Raw genomic sequence first — 15,914 nt, 5'->3', positions numbered from 1 at the left:
CGGTATACTGAATGCAGAGTTGAGGCCATTGACAAGTGGCATAGGGTTGCACTGAATGCAAAGTAGAGTCCGGAGACAGACAGCAGGGCTGAATACTGAAGTCTTAATTTGGGACAGTGACGGGCAGCAGAGATGTATACTGAATACAGAATAGTGACCGGTGAGAAGCAGCAGAGATGTATACTGAATAAAGAGCTTAAACCAGTGGCAGGCAGCAGGGCTGTCTACTGAATGCCGAGTTGTGATCAGCCACAGGCTGTATAGCTGTATACTGAATGCAGAGTTGGGGCCAGTGACAGTCAGCTGGGCACATACCGACGTCACAATTTGGGTCAGTGGCAGGCAGCAGAGGTGTAGACTGAATGCAGGGGTGGGATCCGTGACAGGCAGCAGAGCTGCTGTATACTGAATGAGGGTTGTGGCCAGTGACAGGCAACAGAGGGCTGCACTCCAATGACAGGCAGCATGACTGTATACTGAAGTCATAATTTGGGACAGTGACAGGCAGCAGAGATTTATACTGAATACAGAGTAGTGACCAGTGACAGGCAGCAGAGCTGCTGGATACTGAATGCAGAGTTGGAACAAGTGACAGGCAGCAGAGGGCTGCATTGAATGCAGTGTTGCGGCCAGTGACAAGCAGTTGGACTGTGTACTGAAGTCTTAATTTGGGACGGTGACAGGCAGCAGAGATGTATATTGAATGCAGGGTTAGGATCAGTGACAGACAGCAGAGCTAATGTATACTGAATGAGAGTTGGGGCCAGACTGAGAGTTGGGGGCAGTATCAGAGGGCTGCACTGCATGCAGAGTTGGGGCAAGTGACAGGCAGCTGAGGTGTATACTGAATGCAGAGCTGGGACCAGTGACAGGCAGCAGAGATGTACACTGAATGCATAATTGTCACCAGTCACAGGGGGCACAGCTGTATATTGAATGCAGAACGGGTGCCACTGACAGGTAGAGCTGTGTACTGAATGCATAGTTCAGGACTGTGACAGCTGGCGGATCTATACACTAAATGTGGAGTTGGGGACAGTGACAGGCTGCAGAGTATATACTAAATGCAAAGTTGTGAATAGTCACAGCTTGCAGAGGTGTATCCTGAATGCAGTGTTGGGGACAGTGGCAGGCTGCTGAATTATGTACTGAATGTACAGTTGGGGACAGTGACAGGCTGCAGAGCTATGTACTGAATGTAGAGTTGGGGACAGTGACAGGCTGCAGAGCTATGTACTGAATGTAGAGTTGGGGACAGTGACAGGCTGCTGAGCTGTATACTGAATGCAGAGTTGGGGGAAAGTGACAGGCTGCAGAGCTGTATACTGAATGCAGAGTTGGGGCCAGTGGCAAGTAGCAGAGCTGTATACTGAATGCAAAGCTGGAGGCAGTGACAGGCAGCAGAGCTGTATCTGAATGGAGAGTTGGGGCAATGACAGCCAACAGGGCTGTACACTGAAGTCAGAGTTTGGGCCAGTGGCAGATAGCAGAGCTGGAGATAGTGACAGGCAGCAGAGCTGTATACTGAATGGAGATATGGAGCCGGAGACAGGCAGCGAAGCTGTGTACTGAATGCAGCGTTCGGACCCATGACAGGCAGCACGCCTATAAGCTGAATGTGGAATTGAGGCCAGTGACAGGCTGTAGAGCTGTATACCGAATGTAGAGTTCGGGACAGGGACAGGTGGCAGGGGTATGTACTAAATGCAGAGTTGGAGCCAGCTGTAACTGAACGTGGAGTTGGGGAGGGTGATAGGCAGCATGTCTGTATACTGAATGCCGAGTTGTGACCAGTGACAAGCAGCAGAGGTGTATATCGAATGCAGAGTTGTGACCTGTCACAGACGGCACAGCTATATACTGAATGCAGAGTTGGGACCAGTGACAGGCAGAAGAGCTCTATACTGAATGCAGAGTTGGGGCCAGTGTCTGGTGGTGTAGGGATAAAAACGAGTGCACAGCTGGCACCAGTGAGACAGGCAGCAGATATGTATACTGAATGCAGAGTTGGAGCCACTGACATGCAGCAGAGCTGTATACTGAATGCAGAGTTGGGGCCACTGGCAGACAGCAGAGGTTTATACTGAATATTTAGTTGTGACCAGTGACAAGCAGCAGAGGTGTATTCTGAATATAGAGTTGTGACCAGTTACAGGCAGCAGAGATGTATACCAAATGCAGATTGTGACCAGTCACAGACGGCACAGCTGTATACTGAATGCAGAGTTGTGACCAGTTACAGACGGCACAGCTGTATAGTGAATGCAGAATCGGGACCAGTGACAGAGAGCAGAGCTGTATATTGAATGTCTAGTTGGGGCCAGTGACCGACAGCAGAGTTGTATGATGAATGCAGAGTTTGGTACTGTGACATGTGATAGAGCTATACACTAAATGTCGAGTTTGGGACAGTGACAGGCTACAAAGGTGTATACTGAATGTAGATTTGGGGGCAGCGACAGCGTGCCGAGCTCTGTACTAAAAACAGAGTTGGTGTATAGTGACAGGCAGCAAAGGTGTGTAATGAATGCAGAGTAGTGACCAGTGACAGGCATTAGTGGTGCATACCGAATGCAGAGTTGGGGCTAGTGAGAGGCAGCAGAGCTGTAAACTGAATGCAGAGTTGTGGCAAGTGACAGGCAGCAGAGGGCTGCACTGCTTGCAGCGTTGGGGCCAGTGACTGGCAGCAGAGCTGATATATACTGATGAGAGTTGGGGCCAGAATGAGAGTTGGGGGCATTGAGCAGTAGTAGAGGGCTGCACTGCATGCAGAGTTGGGGCCAGTGACAGGCAGCTGAGGTTATACTGAATGCCGAGTTGTGACAAGCAGCACAAATGTACACCGAATGCAGAGTTGTGACCAGTGATGGGGGTACAACTGTATACCGAATGCATACTTTTGACCAGTTACAGACGGCACAGCAGTATGCTGAATGCAGATCTGGTGCCAGTGACAGGCTGCAGAGCTGTATAGTGAATGCCTAGTTAGGGCAAGTGACAGGCAGCAGAGGTGTATACTGAATGCAGAGTTGGAACCAGCAACAGGCAGCAGAGCTGTATACTGAATGCAGAGTTGGGACCAGCGACAGGCAGCAGAGCTGTAAACTGAATGCAGAGTTGGGGCCAGTGACAAGCAGCAGAGCTGCATACTGAATGTAGAGTTCGGGCCAGTGACAGGCGCGGAGCTATGCTCTGAATGAGGGGTTTGGGCCAGTGACAGGCTGCAGAACTGTATACTGAATGTAGAGTTATGATCAAGTCGCAGGCTGCAGAGGTGTATGTGGAATGCAGAGTTAGGGCCAGTTTAAGACAGCAGAGCTGTAGTCTGACGTCATAATTTGGGACAGTGACAGGCAGCAGAGCTATATACTAAATGCAGAGTTGAAGCAAGTGGCAGGTAGGAGAGCTGTATACTGAATGCAGATCTAGGGCCAGTGGCAGATAGCAGAGCTGTATAGTGAATGGAAAGCTGGAGCCGGTGATGGGCAGCAGGGCTGTATACTGAAGTCAGTGTTTGGGACAGTGACAGAGCTGTATGCTGGATACAGAATACTGTCCAGTCACAGGCAGCAGAGCTGCATATTTAATGCAGAGATGTGACCAGTGACAGACAGCCAGAGCAGTATACTGAATGCCGAGTTGGGGACAGAGGCAGGCAGCAGAGGGATGCGCAGAGCTGGAACCAGTGGCAGGTAGCGGAGGGATGCACTGGATGCAGAGCTGGAACCAGCAGGTAGCGGAGGGATGCACTGGATGCAGAGCTGGAACCAGTGGCAGGTAGCGGAGGGATGCACTGGATGCAGAGCTGGAACCAGCAGGTAGCGGAGGGATGCACTGGATGCAGAGCTGGAACCAGTGGCAGGTAGCGAAAGGATGCACTGGATGCAGAGCTGGAACCAGTGGCAGGTAGCGAAAGGATGCACTGGATGCAGAGCTGGAACCAGTGGCAGGTAGCGGAGAGATGCACTGGATGCAGAGCTGGAACCAGTGGCAGACCGCGGGAGGTTTATCCATGGGGAAGCAGTGCTAGCAAGTGGCTGCAGAACAGATACACTGAGTGCGGAGTAAGGGCAGGCCACGGCTGTGAACCGCCCCCATTTCCTCCCTCGCCCCGCCTCTTGCACAGAGCCTGGCAGGCCGTGGCGCTGAGAGGGAGGGAAGCGGCGGCGCACACAGCGACTTCCATTCATTCCTACACCCCGGGGCGGGAACCCCCTTCCGGCGGCACCCTTCCGGACCTGTGATAGAACCCCACTGCGGAGTACCCTGCCCTCACCTTTACCCCTTCCGGTGGAGCTCGACGTTATCGGTCCAGTCACCCTGCTGCTCGTGCCCCCACCCCCTCGATAAAGCCTTCTGGAATCTGTGTTTACATGCCCCCACCCTCCAGCAGAACCCGCTGGGATCCGCGAAACCCAGTCCCCTGGGATTTGTAAACACCCACGACGGCCCGCTACCCAGACTGTCTGGAAATGGAGACGGAGGATGCGGACTCCGGGGCCCGATTCCTTCGCAGTGCATCGTGTGTCTGGTAGAGCTCAAGAGCAGCACCCTTCACTGCGGCCCCTTCATTGCCCAGGGGACCCCTCTGTGTGTCTGGCGAGGCCGAGCAGCAGCCACCAGGGCTCGAGGGGCCTCTTTGAGGGGAGCAGCGGCAGCCCCCTGCACGCCTGTGTTACTGCTTCGTGGACTCTGTCCATTCGAGTGCAGAGAAGCAGCGAGCGCCATGCACTACTGACTGGTCGTGCTTCACTTCTGTAAGGGGGACCCGAGCCGCGTCCTCAGCTGCCCTCTTGCTTTAGGGAGGGGGCTCCGTGTCCTATACAGTGCCGGGAAGCATCCCACAAATCCCTGACCTCTGCCCCATGGATTGCTTCCCGTGTGTAAATGGGGGCTCGTCTTAGCTGTTCTGAGTTTAGCTAATTCTTAGACACATTTTGGTGGAACACGTTGCCATATCATTTTTTTTCTTCCTTTTTTGCTTCTGGTAATTGTTTTGTCTGGACAAGAGGAATGACGCCTGGAGCTGGAAGGAGGTCTCGGACCTTACGATGTGGTTTCACGCTTCTCGTCTGCATCGTCCACCTCTGGCCGGCCAATGGAGAAAGTGAGTATTGCCTCTTTGTTATGATTGTACCTGCCGGGGGGGGGGGGGGGGGTCAGACCGCGCTGTTGGAATTAGTTCTTCCTTGGATGTATTCTATCTAAACTAGCGCCTAAGCACATTTGCAGTTTTTGCCGTCCTTGTTACTGTGCTGCTCTGTTTGGGGGTCTTGTTTACAGATATAGTTGCATACATATATGCTTCAATTTTCTTTATTGGTCAGACTGTAAATGCCTAGAAACATGCTTTCTTACACCAAATGCTGTACAGAAAAGTGGATATTTGCATATATTAACATTGTATCCGCAGCGCTGTTGTTCTTAATTGTGCCTGGTCCTCCCAGACCCCTTCATAGAATTTGTGAGAGAGGTTAGTTACGTCCTGCAAAAATATATTTGTTCCTGGGAAAGGAGCACGTGTGGACTAATGCACCGTGCAGTGTGTCGTGTTTTGAATATATCCGTAGGATGTGCATTCCTCGGTGGTGGTTCTTGTTGCCATTCACCACTGCGAGAGGTTACAGTCCAATACAACATTTCTTTGGAGGTGGGCTCGTGTTGTCGCCGTATACACAATATTTTTGGGTGGGGAGTGGTATGCGCGCGCCTGTGTGTGTACGCAGTTCGCCTGGATGCGTCTGTTTTTGGGGGTGTGAACGTTGTTGTAGTGGACGTGTTTGTCGCGCATGCTTTTTGGCCTCCTGCACCGCACCCTGTTGACCACCTATTGAGACACGTCTTCCTGATTTGTTTATTTATATTTCCATATGTACGTTAAAACCGTTCACGCGCCTTGGCCACAAATGTGCCAATTTAGAAGGCTGTTTTCACAGCACGTTATAAGAATAACCAGAACTTACTCGATGTATTTCCTGCCGGTAGTCTGAGGCACACTCCCGCTGGCAGGCATTATCTTCAGGGAAACAGGGACGCGGATAGCGCCTTGTTCACGCACCCTGATTGGATCTGTTAGACGCTATACGATCCCTTAATATAGAAGTACACCGTGGGTGCACATTCCTGCCCCTGGGGGTGAGTTAGTTTATTTAAAGAAATAGTATCTTTTTGACTTCCCATATGTTCTCCCCATTGGTGCTTATGGGGTGCTGATAAGGCCTACCGAGTCTTATTGCCAGCGTTGTTTATTATAATGTACAATCTAAAGTTTTTCGGACCATGCTTTCGCGAGTAGCAATCGGATTTCGTGGTCCTGCGCGAATTGTATGTATGTGTGTAGATATATATATATATATCCCCCCCCACATGGGCGCCCTGGCTCAGAAATTGGGAAACCACGCGGTGAAAATTCATTAATTGGGAATCAGCTTGAAAATCGTGTGCTCTCTGCCGAGGCGTGTTTTTCTGTTCTCGAAGGTAGTTTCCTGTCAGGAGGAGGCGACGGCTTCCCTTGCTTTGTCGCGTTCATTGCAGGTGAATCATGGCTCTGTTTTGATAAGTCTACCATCAGCGGCGAGGAAGAGAGGCGAGCGAGCTCGTCTCGACATCTTGGTGTTTACATCGCGGAGTGCCATTCGCTGCGCAGCCTCCATGCTCTCCCCTTACGTTTTCCATGGCAGGAGCCCCCTCCTTCCCCCTCCCACACTTTGTTTTGAACGGAAGAGTAAGGAAGGTTGTGTGCACGCCCCCTTTAATGCCTGGTGGGTGGGGGTGGCCGAGGGAAGCCGTGGCGCCGCTGCTGTCGACATAAAACAAAAGCCCCTTTCCTTAGCCCCTTCAAAACACCGTTCCGCCATGCATGGATAAGGGAACTTATTGTAAAAGCTGGCCATTAATTCTAGCGACCTATTAGAATTGTTTACGCCACATCATAACTGTCTTTAGAGGGAACATCTAACGTGCTACCTGCAAAACTGTTCACATCTCCTTGGAACCAGCACTGTGTTGTCACCGTTGTCCTTCGTGTAGTACATGATTTTGGATTGCTTTTCTTCTGTTTGTTTATAAATGTGCTTTGTAGTAACTGGGCCGACGTGGGTTGCTGTTTAGGAGTATCATGTACAATGATTTCGACTTTTTGTCACAGACATTTAAATTGAAATGTAAAATCTCCATTTTGGTACAATATTGGACTTTGTAACATGAGTCGATGGCTCTCTCTACAGTTGTCTGGGGGGGGGGGGGGTGTTGATTTCCTTCCGCAGGGCCAGTAGTATCGGCTTTGTTTATACTTGGGGGGGCCAGTGCAGCATTTCGCCATCCAAGGGGTGTTCTTGTCTGCTGTACTACTACGAAACTGCCCTATCTCCGCAGAGGTAAAACCGTAAATGTGATACCGCGAGGCCTAGTAGTCTAGGACAACCTCCCACCTTACCAGAAGAGACAGAGGCAGTTTTAAGGTTTTTGTTGCTGTTAAGTGTGAAGGACCTCTTTTCTTTTATATTTCTTCTCCTTCCTTCAGAGCCGTTGTCACTCCAATACGTCCAGAGCGCGCGTATTTTCTTTGTCATCAGCCCTTCCATACCACTCTTGTCATTTTTGTATCAGACAAGTAAATGTAGGCCTCTTTGTGCCCACCTGCTTTACTGACCGGTTCCGGGGGTAATTTCCCTGCCATCTTTTGTGCCCACTAACAAAGGAACCTGGAGAAAGCTTGAAGCAGTCGAAGATACGTTTTTTCCAACTTATGAATGTTTAAGTCGTTGGTTTTGTGGCTATGCCCCTTTTCAGCTGTTAGTCATTTATAAGTCAGGAAATAAAATTTTTAATCCTTTGAAGTCAGTCATGCTAACGTCGGCCAGAGTGTACAGAAATGTTTCGTCAAGCCTCTCACGTTGCAGTGTGTCACTCTGCTTTGCACCCACAAAGAAAGAAATGGAACCCAGCCTGCGACTCCCCCAGCGCTCCCCCAGCCCCAAATGTATGAGTCAGTGCAGGAAATGAATTTGTTTTAAATGCATATGCTGCTACGTCTAGATGCACAGTACTTTTGTGTTAAGTGAATTGGGTTGATGGAGAAACGAAAGCCTGCAATCTTTAGGTTTGTCATTCGTGGGGCTGTTTTCAGATTATTATTATTTTATTTTTTTGCATTTAAATGTCTTTCACTTCCTCTACAGCTCACTTATTTCTATTGAACACGTGACTTCTGTAAATTAAATTACCGTTGTTTCTCATCTTTTTTTTGTCTGTAACAGTTTGATATCAGAACTGACACGTGAAACAGGTGAACAAATACAGTTTAAAAAAAAATTGGAAATAAATTGCATTCTTTGAGCTGGGTAATGTGTTTTTTTTAATCCTAATACATTGCAGCGTTTGTTTTTTAAACGGTCATCAATACAGCACGATTACTAAAGTAAAAAGGTCTAGCAAGTTTGAATGTTTAATTTTCGTTGATTTGAATATTGAGTGTTAGGGCTCTTGAAAGGTGCGACGTGTGAATGTATATATATAGCCTATACACACATGATATGTTGAGAGTTGAAATAGCTGCTGGTATGCAGAATGCCCATTGGGCATGGGTTAGTGACTAGCACGATAGTTTCTGGTCGCTGGGCACCCTTGAACAAGAAAGATGAGTATACGCGATAACCTCCCTCCCCCCCCCCCCCCCCCTTCACCCCTTCATTAACAGGAAGGAGAGGGTGGCACGTGAGGAAGGTTGTATATTCTATCAGTTACATCAGTTTTTTTAATTTATTTTTTATAACTGAAGCAGTTAAGCTGATAAATTAAACCTTTAAAGCGACATCGAGAGTTGTCACTAAACCAACTATTCGTTGTTTAACTAATCACTGGCCCAAAATGTAGTTTTGACAGATTTAGTTTCAAGAGTGGATAGAATGTTCTTGTCACATTTTTGTAGGTGAGAACTGCCTGTCTATTTTCAGGTCTCTTACCTCTGGTGATTTGTCAAGGTGTCGTTTTTGTTGTTGTTGCTAGAAACCTACAGTTGTATTAATTATCATTGAACTTAAAGAAAGGAAGATATGATGTATGGCTGATTTAAAACCTTTTTAGAGTATTCGATCAAATTGATATAGATAAGTATAACCTTTTGTTTTCAGCTGTTAAGTTACTTGTAAACCAGGCTGAGCTTGTTTTCAAGCAGATTTTGTGCGGTCAAATGTTACATCTATATCTGGAGAGCTGTGAGAAATATGGATTAGAAATATTAAAGATGCATGACATTTTGAAATTTCTATTTTCTGAGTGTTTTTCCCTTTTCGTTCACTTCACTTAATTGTTGTTGTCCCTGGTGAACATTAGGGATTTTTACACTTGTCTAGCCAACATAAGGTATTTCAGTATTTCACTTTACCTATTAACATTATTTTGTACTTAATGTTTCATTTTTTCTTTAAGTGCGTTAGGGTTTCTTGAATTTGTCAGCACGAGTTCAGTGACTTTTCTGCATGTTCAGATTCTTTTGGTTGAATTTATTTAACTGGTTTGGTGAGCAGCCACTAATGCAAATAATACGTAGTGAACCACAGTGTACATCCACCGACTATAGTAAAAACACACAGTGATAATAGAAATTAAGGTGATGCTTAGAAGCAGCTTTCTAGTTGAAATGTTGCAAATATCAGTGGAACATTTCACAAGCTAACCGAGTTTCTAGCTGATCAAATGCAAAGACCTTGATGTTTTTTTCCCCTCGAAAGTGTTCCTAATTGCTGAATGGATGCAGTTTGTTTTACAAACTGAAATGTGCTTTAGTTTGCAGTATGTGTGTGTGGTCGTAAAGTATTTGGTAGGGCAAAGTATGAGTTCTTTGTGCCATAGGTACAAATTCCAATTTAAGTTCCTGCAGCTAGTGATGAAATATCTAGCACGATTATTTTGTAACTGTTGAAATATTTGAGCTGCATAGTTAATCTACCGTTGCTGCCATGATACGGAAATATAGCATCTTATTATACAAACTAGTCAAGTTTTTCTCCTTTTTCCTTGTTACTGGACTTCAGAAAACTCGTTATATTTTCAAACATCATTTTAAATATGTAGGCACACAGATATAGATGTGTGCTTTTCTAGTATTTTTGTGTAGTACCATGTTATTGACAATATACTTAATATGGAAGGTAAATGGCGTTGGTATTTGTGCTTAAAGGAACATTTAAGAAACAGTCATGTGCTAATTATCCCTCTTTTGAAACCAGGTCAGGAAGGGTGCATGAGAAACCCATTACATTTTCAACTGCAGTACACATCCATGTTCTTTTCGTTTGATTAGCACAGCTATAGAAGCTACTGCCCTCGAAATGTAACCATTTAACTTTATTTTCTGCTTTCAGAGATGACACATACCTTGCAGTTTGATCCATTCTTAACATTCCCATGGTATCTTCATTGTACTTTTGATAATTGTGTTAATGTCACTGATGTGAAATGTAAGCACTTTGAAGGGCTATTGATGGATGTTTGAGGCAGGGTTATTTTATACCCAAAATGTGTACCTCGAGGATAAATTTCAGCTCAGAAGAATAACGATGTGTATGTAATTAGTGCAGGTTTGAGAAACTCTACACATCCACAATTATCTTTCCCCCCGAATTATTCACCTAAATGTGAAATATGTTATAATTACCTATACCGAAATACAGTTCAGAACCCTAAACTAATCACAGATGTTGCACTATGAGTACTTGCATGGCTGAGAAAGCACTAGTGTGCCTTTTGCATTGAACATGGGCCACCAAAACTGCTAGGTTAAAAAAACCATGCTTTGCTAAATCCTAGTTTTCCAGTTTTGTGAATCATAAATCCCTTATATTGTCAGCCGAGGTACATTCAGCCATAAATGTCCTATTTGGATTGCAGACCATCCTTCTACCCTATATTTATATGATTTGTTTAATCATAGATCACATCAGTAAAAGCGACAATTTGTGACAAATAAGAATCCAATAACTATATTCTCATCCTTTTTGTGATGTTTCTGCCATCATAAAAGCTACACATGTCGCTGATAAAAATAAACCATGGGCTACATAAGAACCAGTTGGGTGGTTTAGTCCTCCAATAGTGCACGCAAGGGCAGTAGCACACTCCTGTCAAGATACTTTGTGGATTCCCGCATGATGCTACAGAATCCACAAACAAATGCTGTATAGTTGTGCATAATTTGGGTATGTGTCCATGGTTGCTCTTTTCAGGATGCATTTTCCAGCGTTGTGCCACTGCGTCATCACACTATAAATTGATGCTTCAGTGCCATTAGTGGACTTTACTAAGAGTATGAACGGAATATTTCTCGAATACTCATAATTTCCATACCTGCTTTTGTGCCCGTAAACCCGGAAAATCATGAAATTGATGGTCATTTATTGTAGAACATTTCAAACTCACTATTCAACACTCTTCCAGAACACTCTTGAAATCTCGTCAGAGCCCCTCTTTTCATTTCTGGTAAAACGTGTTTGTGACCACTTTTGTTTTCCATCTGTCCCTCTTGGAATGATTGTTCTTATAATGCACTGTCTATAAAAATAGTATGACTAGAAGAAGACAGAAGATCCTTCTGGTGCCATTGGTCTTCAGGTTGCCAACATTTCTGTGATTTGCCAGTGGGTGATCTAAATGTACATGCAGGTCTTGCCAGTGTTGTTTCCATGGATAAATATAACCCTCCCCCCCCCCCCCCCGATACCTTGCATAGGAGCTATCCCTGCGTTACAAGGAAACAGTTTAAATACCAACCAATGCATGACTAAAAGTCAGTCAACATCAACTTACATTGATATAGGTTGGTATTGCCACTATATTGAGACGTTATTCCATCGATTCAGTGTAAGAAAACATGTTTTATTTGCTGGGGATTGTACTTCTTATTTAGTGAATGGACTCAGTCTATGTGCCTACTCAACAGGACAGTAAAGACTGACTGTTAACTGTCTACTAGAATATTTCTTACGTAATTTGTATTGCTAAGGACATACTTATGGCAATAGATTTATCGACGCAGATCTGGTTTGATTTTCAATGCATGTTTGAAAGAACAGCTAAAGATAACAAATTGTAATGGGAATTTGGTTTTGCAATATCGGGGATCGTGGCATTGTAGAAAATAATTCTACCTAACATAAGAATACACGAGATGGACATGTTTCCTGTTTGTGTTGGTTTCCTGCCTTGGTGTTCATTCGTAAGGTATACATTGGCATGGGACTGTCGTTTTCGGAAGAACAGTGTGTGGGAATGCCTACAGCAATGAAAGAATGAATTGTGTTTTTGTGTCTTTATTTTACTGCCAAGTGTAAAGGTGGGGGCGAACAGTGGGGAATAAAAATGCAACGTTTTTATACTTTCTGTGGTACTTTTGAGCCTGTTCCGCCCTATGAGTAGCATTTTTTGTGCCCCTAAGATCAACTTAGTTGCAAAAACTCCTCTGCTGCTGCAAATCGTAGACCCTGCTTGACAGAATCTGGATCTACAGATGGTTACTTCCTCAGCATGGAACTTGTTGCGATGGTGCATTATCTACAGTTTAAGGGACCAGCAATGTTCACACTGGAGGGGCAGGGCATGGACACTGAAAGTTAGTGACCAAACAAAAAGTAATAATTTACAGGTCAGGTTTTCGTAAATCTTTAGTGTCCTTTTTCTCCACCCCCATTTTCCATAGGTACACTTGTTCTTCAAGTATGGCATAAGTATTTTCTCCGAATTCGTACTGCATGTTTGTGCTATTTGTATTGTGCAAACAAGATGTGCATAAAAAGTTTGATGTATTAATCGATATTTATTTTCAAGCCTCTGTGTACCTGTGCCAACTTTTAGGTTGCGAAAAGAAAGTAAAAGAACCCGTTGGTTCAACTGCTCTCTCTTTCAGGGGGTATACATATTGGACAGACACAAATCTTTACTGCAGCAAGACAATATGACTATTGTGCCTCGTTCCACCTAGAGATCTGTTGGATGTGACTGCTGCTCTCCAATGCCCTTAAGCACCCAATGTTAATGCTGACCTCAAAATTGTATGATGCTTTTTGCATAAGTTTTCTTACTTGAATGAATATATAAGTTTTGGTCTTGCAATGTATTTCCTCTGGTAGGATGCTGCATTTTCACCAGGTCAGTGGATTGTCAGTATAGATGATGGCCTACGGGAGCAAGTTTGGGCAGCAGCCATAGTGCTTATAACTCTACAGATTCCACAGATGTACTCTCAGATCTCATGAAAATCTTTGGGAACTGCAGAAAAGGAGAAATCTAGTATAGCTGTAGTAGCAAACCTACTGCTAATGCCTGTCCGGGGATTAAAATACTCTTTCTGAATTACTCATATTTGAAACGAGAACCTCGACCCATCCATTTCTATTTTTCAATTAAGCTACATTATGAAACAAAACAGACCTGAACAGAGTGTATGACCATGCAGTGTCGGGGAGCATATGAAATGTAGTGTCCAAGACTTTTCAATAAAACGTTTTGTCCATTCCTGTCGCCAGGAGGGCTGGGTTCAAGCCAAAGTTACTGGTTGTTGTCTGAGTAACAATGTGTAGTGGGCTGGCCCCACATGTTCAGGTGATGAAGTACACGTAGCCGAGATGATTTTATGTAATTTATTAAGTCCATAAGTAGAAGTTACAGCAAGCTAGAACAAGCCCAGAACAGGCCCCACCAGGAGCAGCCTCCTAGCTGCTCAGCCTATCTTCCCAACTGTCTCACACACACACACAGGCACCCAAGCATTCCACTCACACTAACATTCTACGCAGAACACTCACACTGGCTGAGCAGCTTGGTACAGAATGAAAGGGAACATATTAACATGACCTGAGGATACTACACCATGTATTATGTATTTTTTTAAATGTGAATTCCTTGAAACCCGGGATTGGATCTGGCCCACCTGATCCTATGTTGAACACCCCATATTTAGTTTAGAAGGTTGGCTCTAGTGCCACTGTCTTGTGCATGCAGATTTGAAAGGATAAGGTAGCCATGTTTCACCTTGTCAGTAGGCACGACATATTTTGGTCATCGGATTACTTGTAAACGCCAAATGCATTATATTTATTTATTTAAGAAGTTTTATATAGCGCTGGCCTGACCTGAGGGTATCGGAGCGCTTTACAACAGATACATTGCAGAGAATCACATAAAACCTTAACAGTGTGCAGGGCTGGTTCACATCAGTTGACAAAATGCCTAGATTGCATGTAATTTGTGGTTTGAAAACTGAATTCTAATTTGGTGTCTCCAATGACGTGGGGGTACTTGGGAATCCTAGGAAATGGGTACATAGTTGACCCTTTTGTTGCAGCGTTCGTTTAGCACTTCATATCCCTCTCGTGGTCGCAAAATGCTTTTATAGTGCCCGGGAAGCCCTTTCGATCGAGGGGCATGGTTGGAGGGGAGAGTTTGTCGGGTGACCCTTTGTGGGACGCTTTGGCTATGGTGCGTGAGGTTCAAAAACATGCTGCAAACACCGCTTACCCACAAAGTGGCATACTGGCCTCATCACAGGAAATATCGTCACGCAATATGTGGCATGACGGTGACCATGCGTACAAAGCCAACTTGATCCACATCACAGCAATTGACTTCTGACATAGATGACATCACGAAGTACAAATGACAGGACATAAAAGATGGAGTGCTGTTTACTGTAGCTGGTTATTAACTCCAGCAGCTGCGGCAAAGCTTGCCATCCCAAAACCGCTACCCAGGCTTCACGGGGTTGTTGTTCATTAATACATGCTAACACACCCGATTTCGGCGAGGAGACTCGAATTTTAAAGACAAAAGTGAATTTATTGTAGTTGCCTTCTGTCTGAATTTGCATTCACTTAGTGGAAGTTAGTGGGGAAAACGAAATACTTCGATTTCTTTTTTTAACTGCTCACCCCCCCCCCCCCAGTCGTCGGCAAGCATGTCCTCCTGCTCAGGAAGGTGTATGACGGCAGATGGCGCTGACGAAAAAACCGTGGAGTTGTTAACCTCTCAAACCTGCAGGGTGGCAAGTACACCTCTATTGATCGACAGGACTATCCTGGACCTGCCCCCTTCATCCTCGCCACGACTCCGCTGTCCTCTGCCACTGCTTTTAAAGACCCCCGCCGCCTGTGTGCTTTACTGCTCGCCTCCGTCCCCTCTACAGAGGGTCTTGAATATGTTACCACTCCCGCTGTTTTTTTTGTGTTAAACATCGTCCTGTCCCCGTCTTTACAACTCCATGGATAGCTCGGTTTAAAGGAGTGCCTTTTGGCGGTAGCACAGAGCTGTTGTCGCCCCCTTGGCTCGGCAGCTCTCTGTGAGAGCCGGGCGGGCGGGCGGCGAGCAGTGTGGTAGCGCCCGGCCCTCGCGTCTGCCTGACTCGCCGTATGGCGCCTTTACTACTGCGCTCGCAGTCCCCCCCCCCCCCCCCCCCTCGTCGGGGCACTTGTTTGTGAATGAATCTGTTTGAACCGCGTGACCTCATCGCACACATGACTCCGGCAGAGGCATGTGTTTTTTGTTTTCTTTCTCTTAAGCGAAGCCGTTCTCTCGCCAAGAAGGAAGAGGTTATCGTGTGTAAACCTGTTCTCGGTGCACTTGTGCGCTGTAGAGATAGTTGTGTTTACCTTAAAGCGCGGGCGCGCACTGGTGTTCTGGAACTGCATCGAGCCTAACTTGGCGGCTCTCAAAGGGGGCCTGCTGGAAACAACCGTGTCTCCGAAATAGCCTCTGAAGGGGGAGGGGGCGCCTACGTAATGGTGCGTATTGAGAGTCGCTTTAGGTCTTCGCTGAGGAAAAGAGTTTTTTTTCCCTCCGCATCTCAGCTAATAATGCCTTTAAAAACTGCTCAGTCGCATCAGTGTTTGACGTGAATGAAAACTCAATTATGTTGAGTTCAGTGT

General features: G+C 45.8%; 1 protein-coding gene across 3 annotated transcripts in view; it reads left to right on the top strand.

Annotated features, from left to right (window-relative positions):
* IGF1R (insulin like growth factor 1 receptor) overlaps nt 1–15,914 on the top strand; it is a 900,683-nt gene that overhangs the window by 14,117 nt on the left and 870,652 nt on the right. For 2 of the 3 annotated variants that reach the window (XM_085644514.1, XM_085644513.1), the window contains exon 2: nt 5,010–5,107. In XM_085644514.1, coding sequence (XP_085500640.1) covers nt 5,014–5,107 — 94 coding nt within the window. In that variant the 5' untranslated portion in view covers nt 5,010–5,013. The remainder of the gene's footprint in view (nt 1–5,009; nt 5,108–15,914) is intronic. The other variant, XM_085644512.1, reaches the window with a different exon arrangement.

The sequence above is a fragment of the Triturus cristatus genome, chromosome 3_1 (genome assembly GCF_964204655.1).
Source record: "Triturus cristatus chromosome 3_1, aTriCri1.1, whole genome shotgun sequence".
Lineage (NCBI taxonomy): Eukaryota > Metazoa > Chordata > Amphibia > Caudata > Salamandridae > Triturus > Triturus cristatus.
Note: the sequence above shows the minus strand (reverse complement) of the source record. Positions and strands in the feature narration are given on the sequence as shown.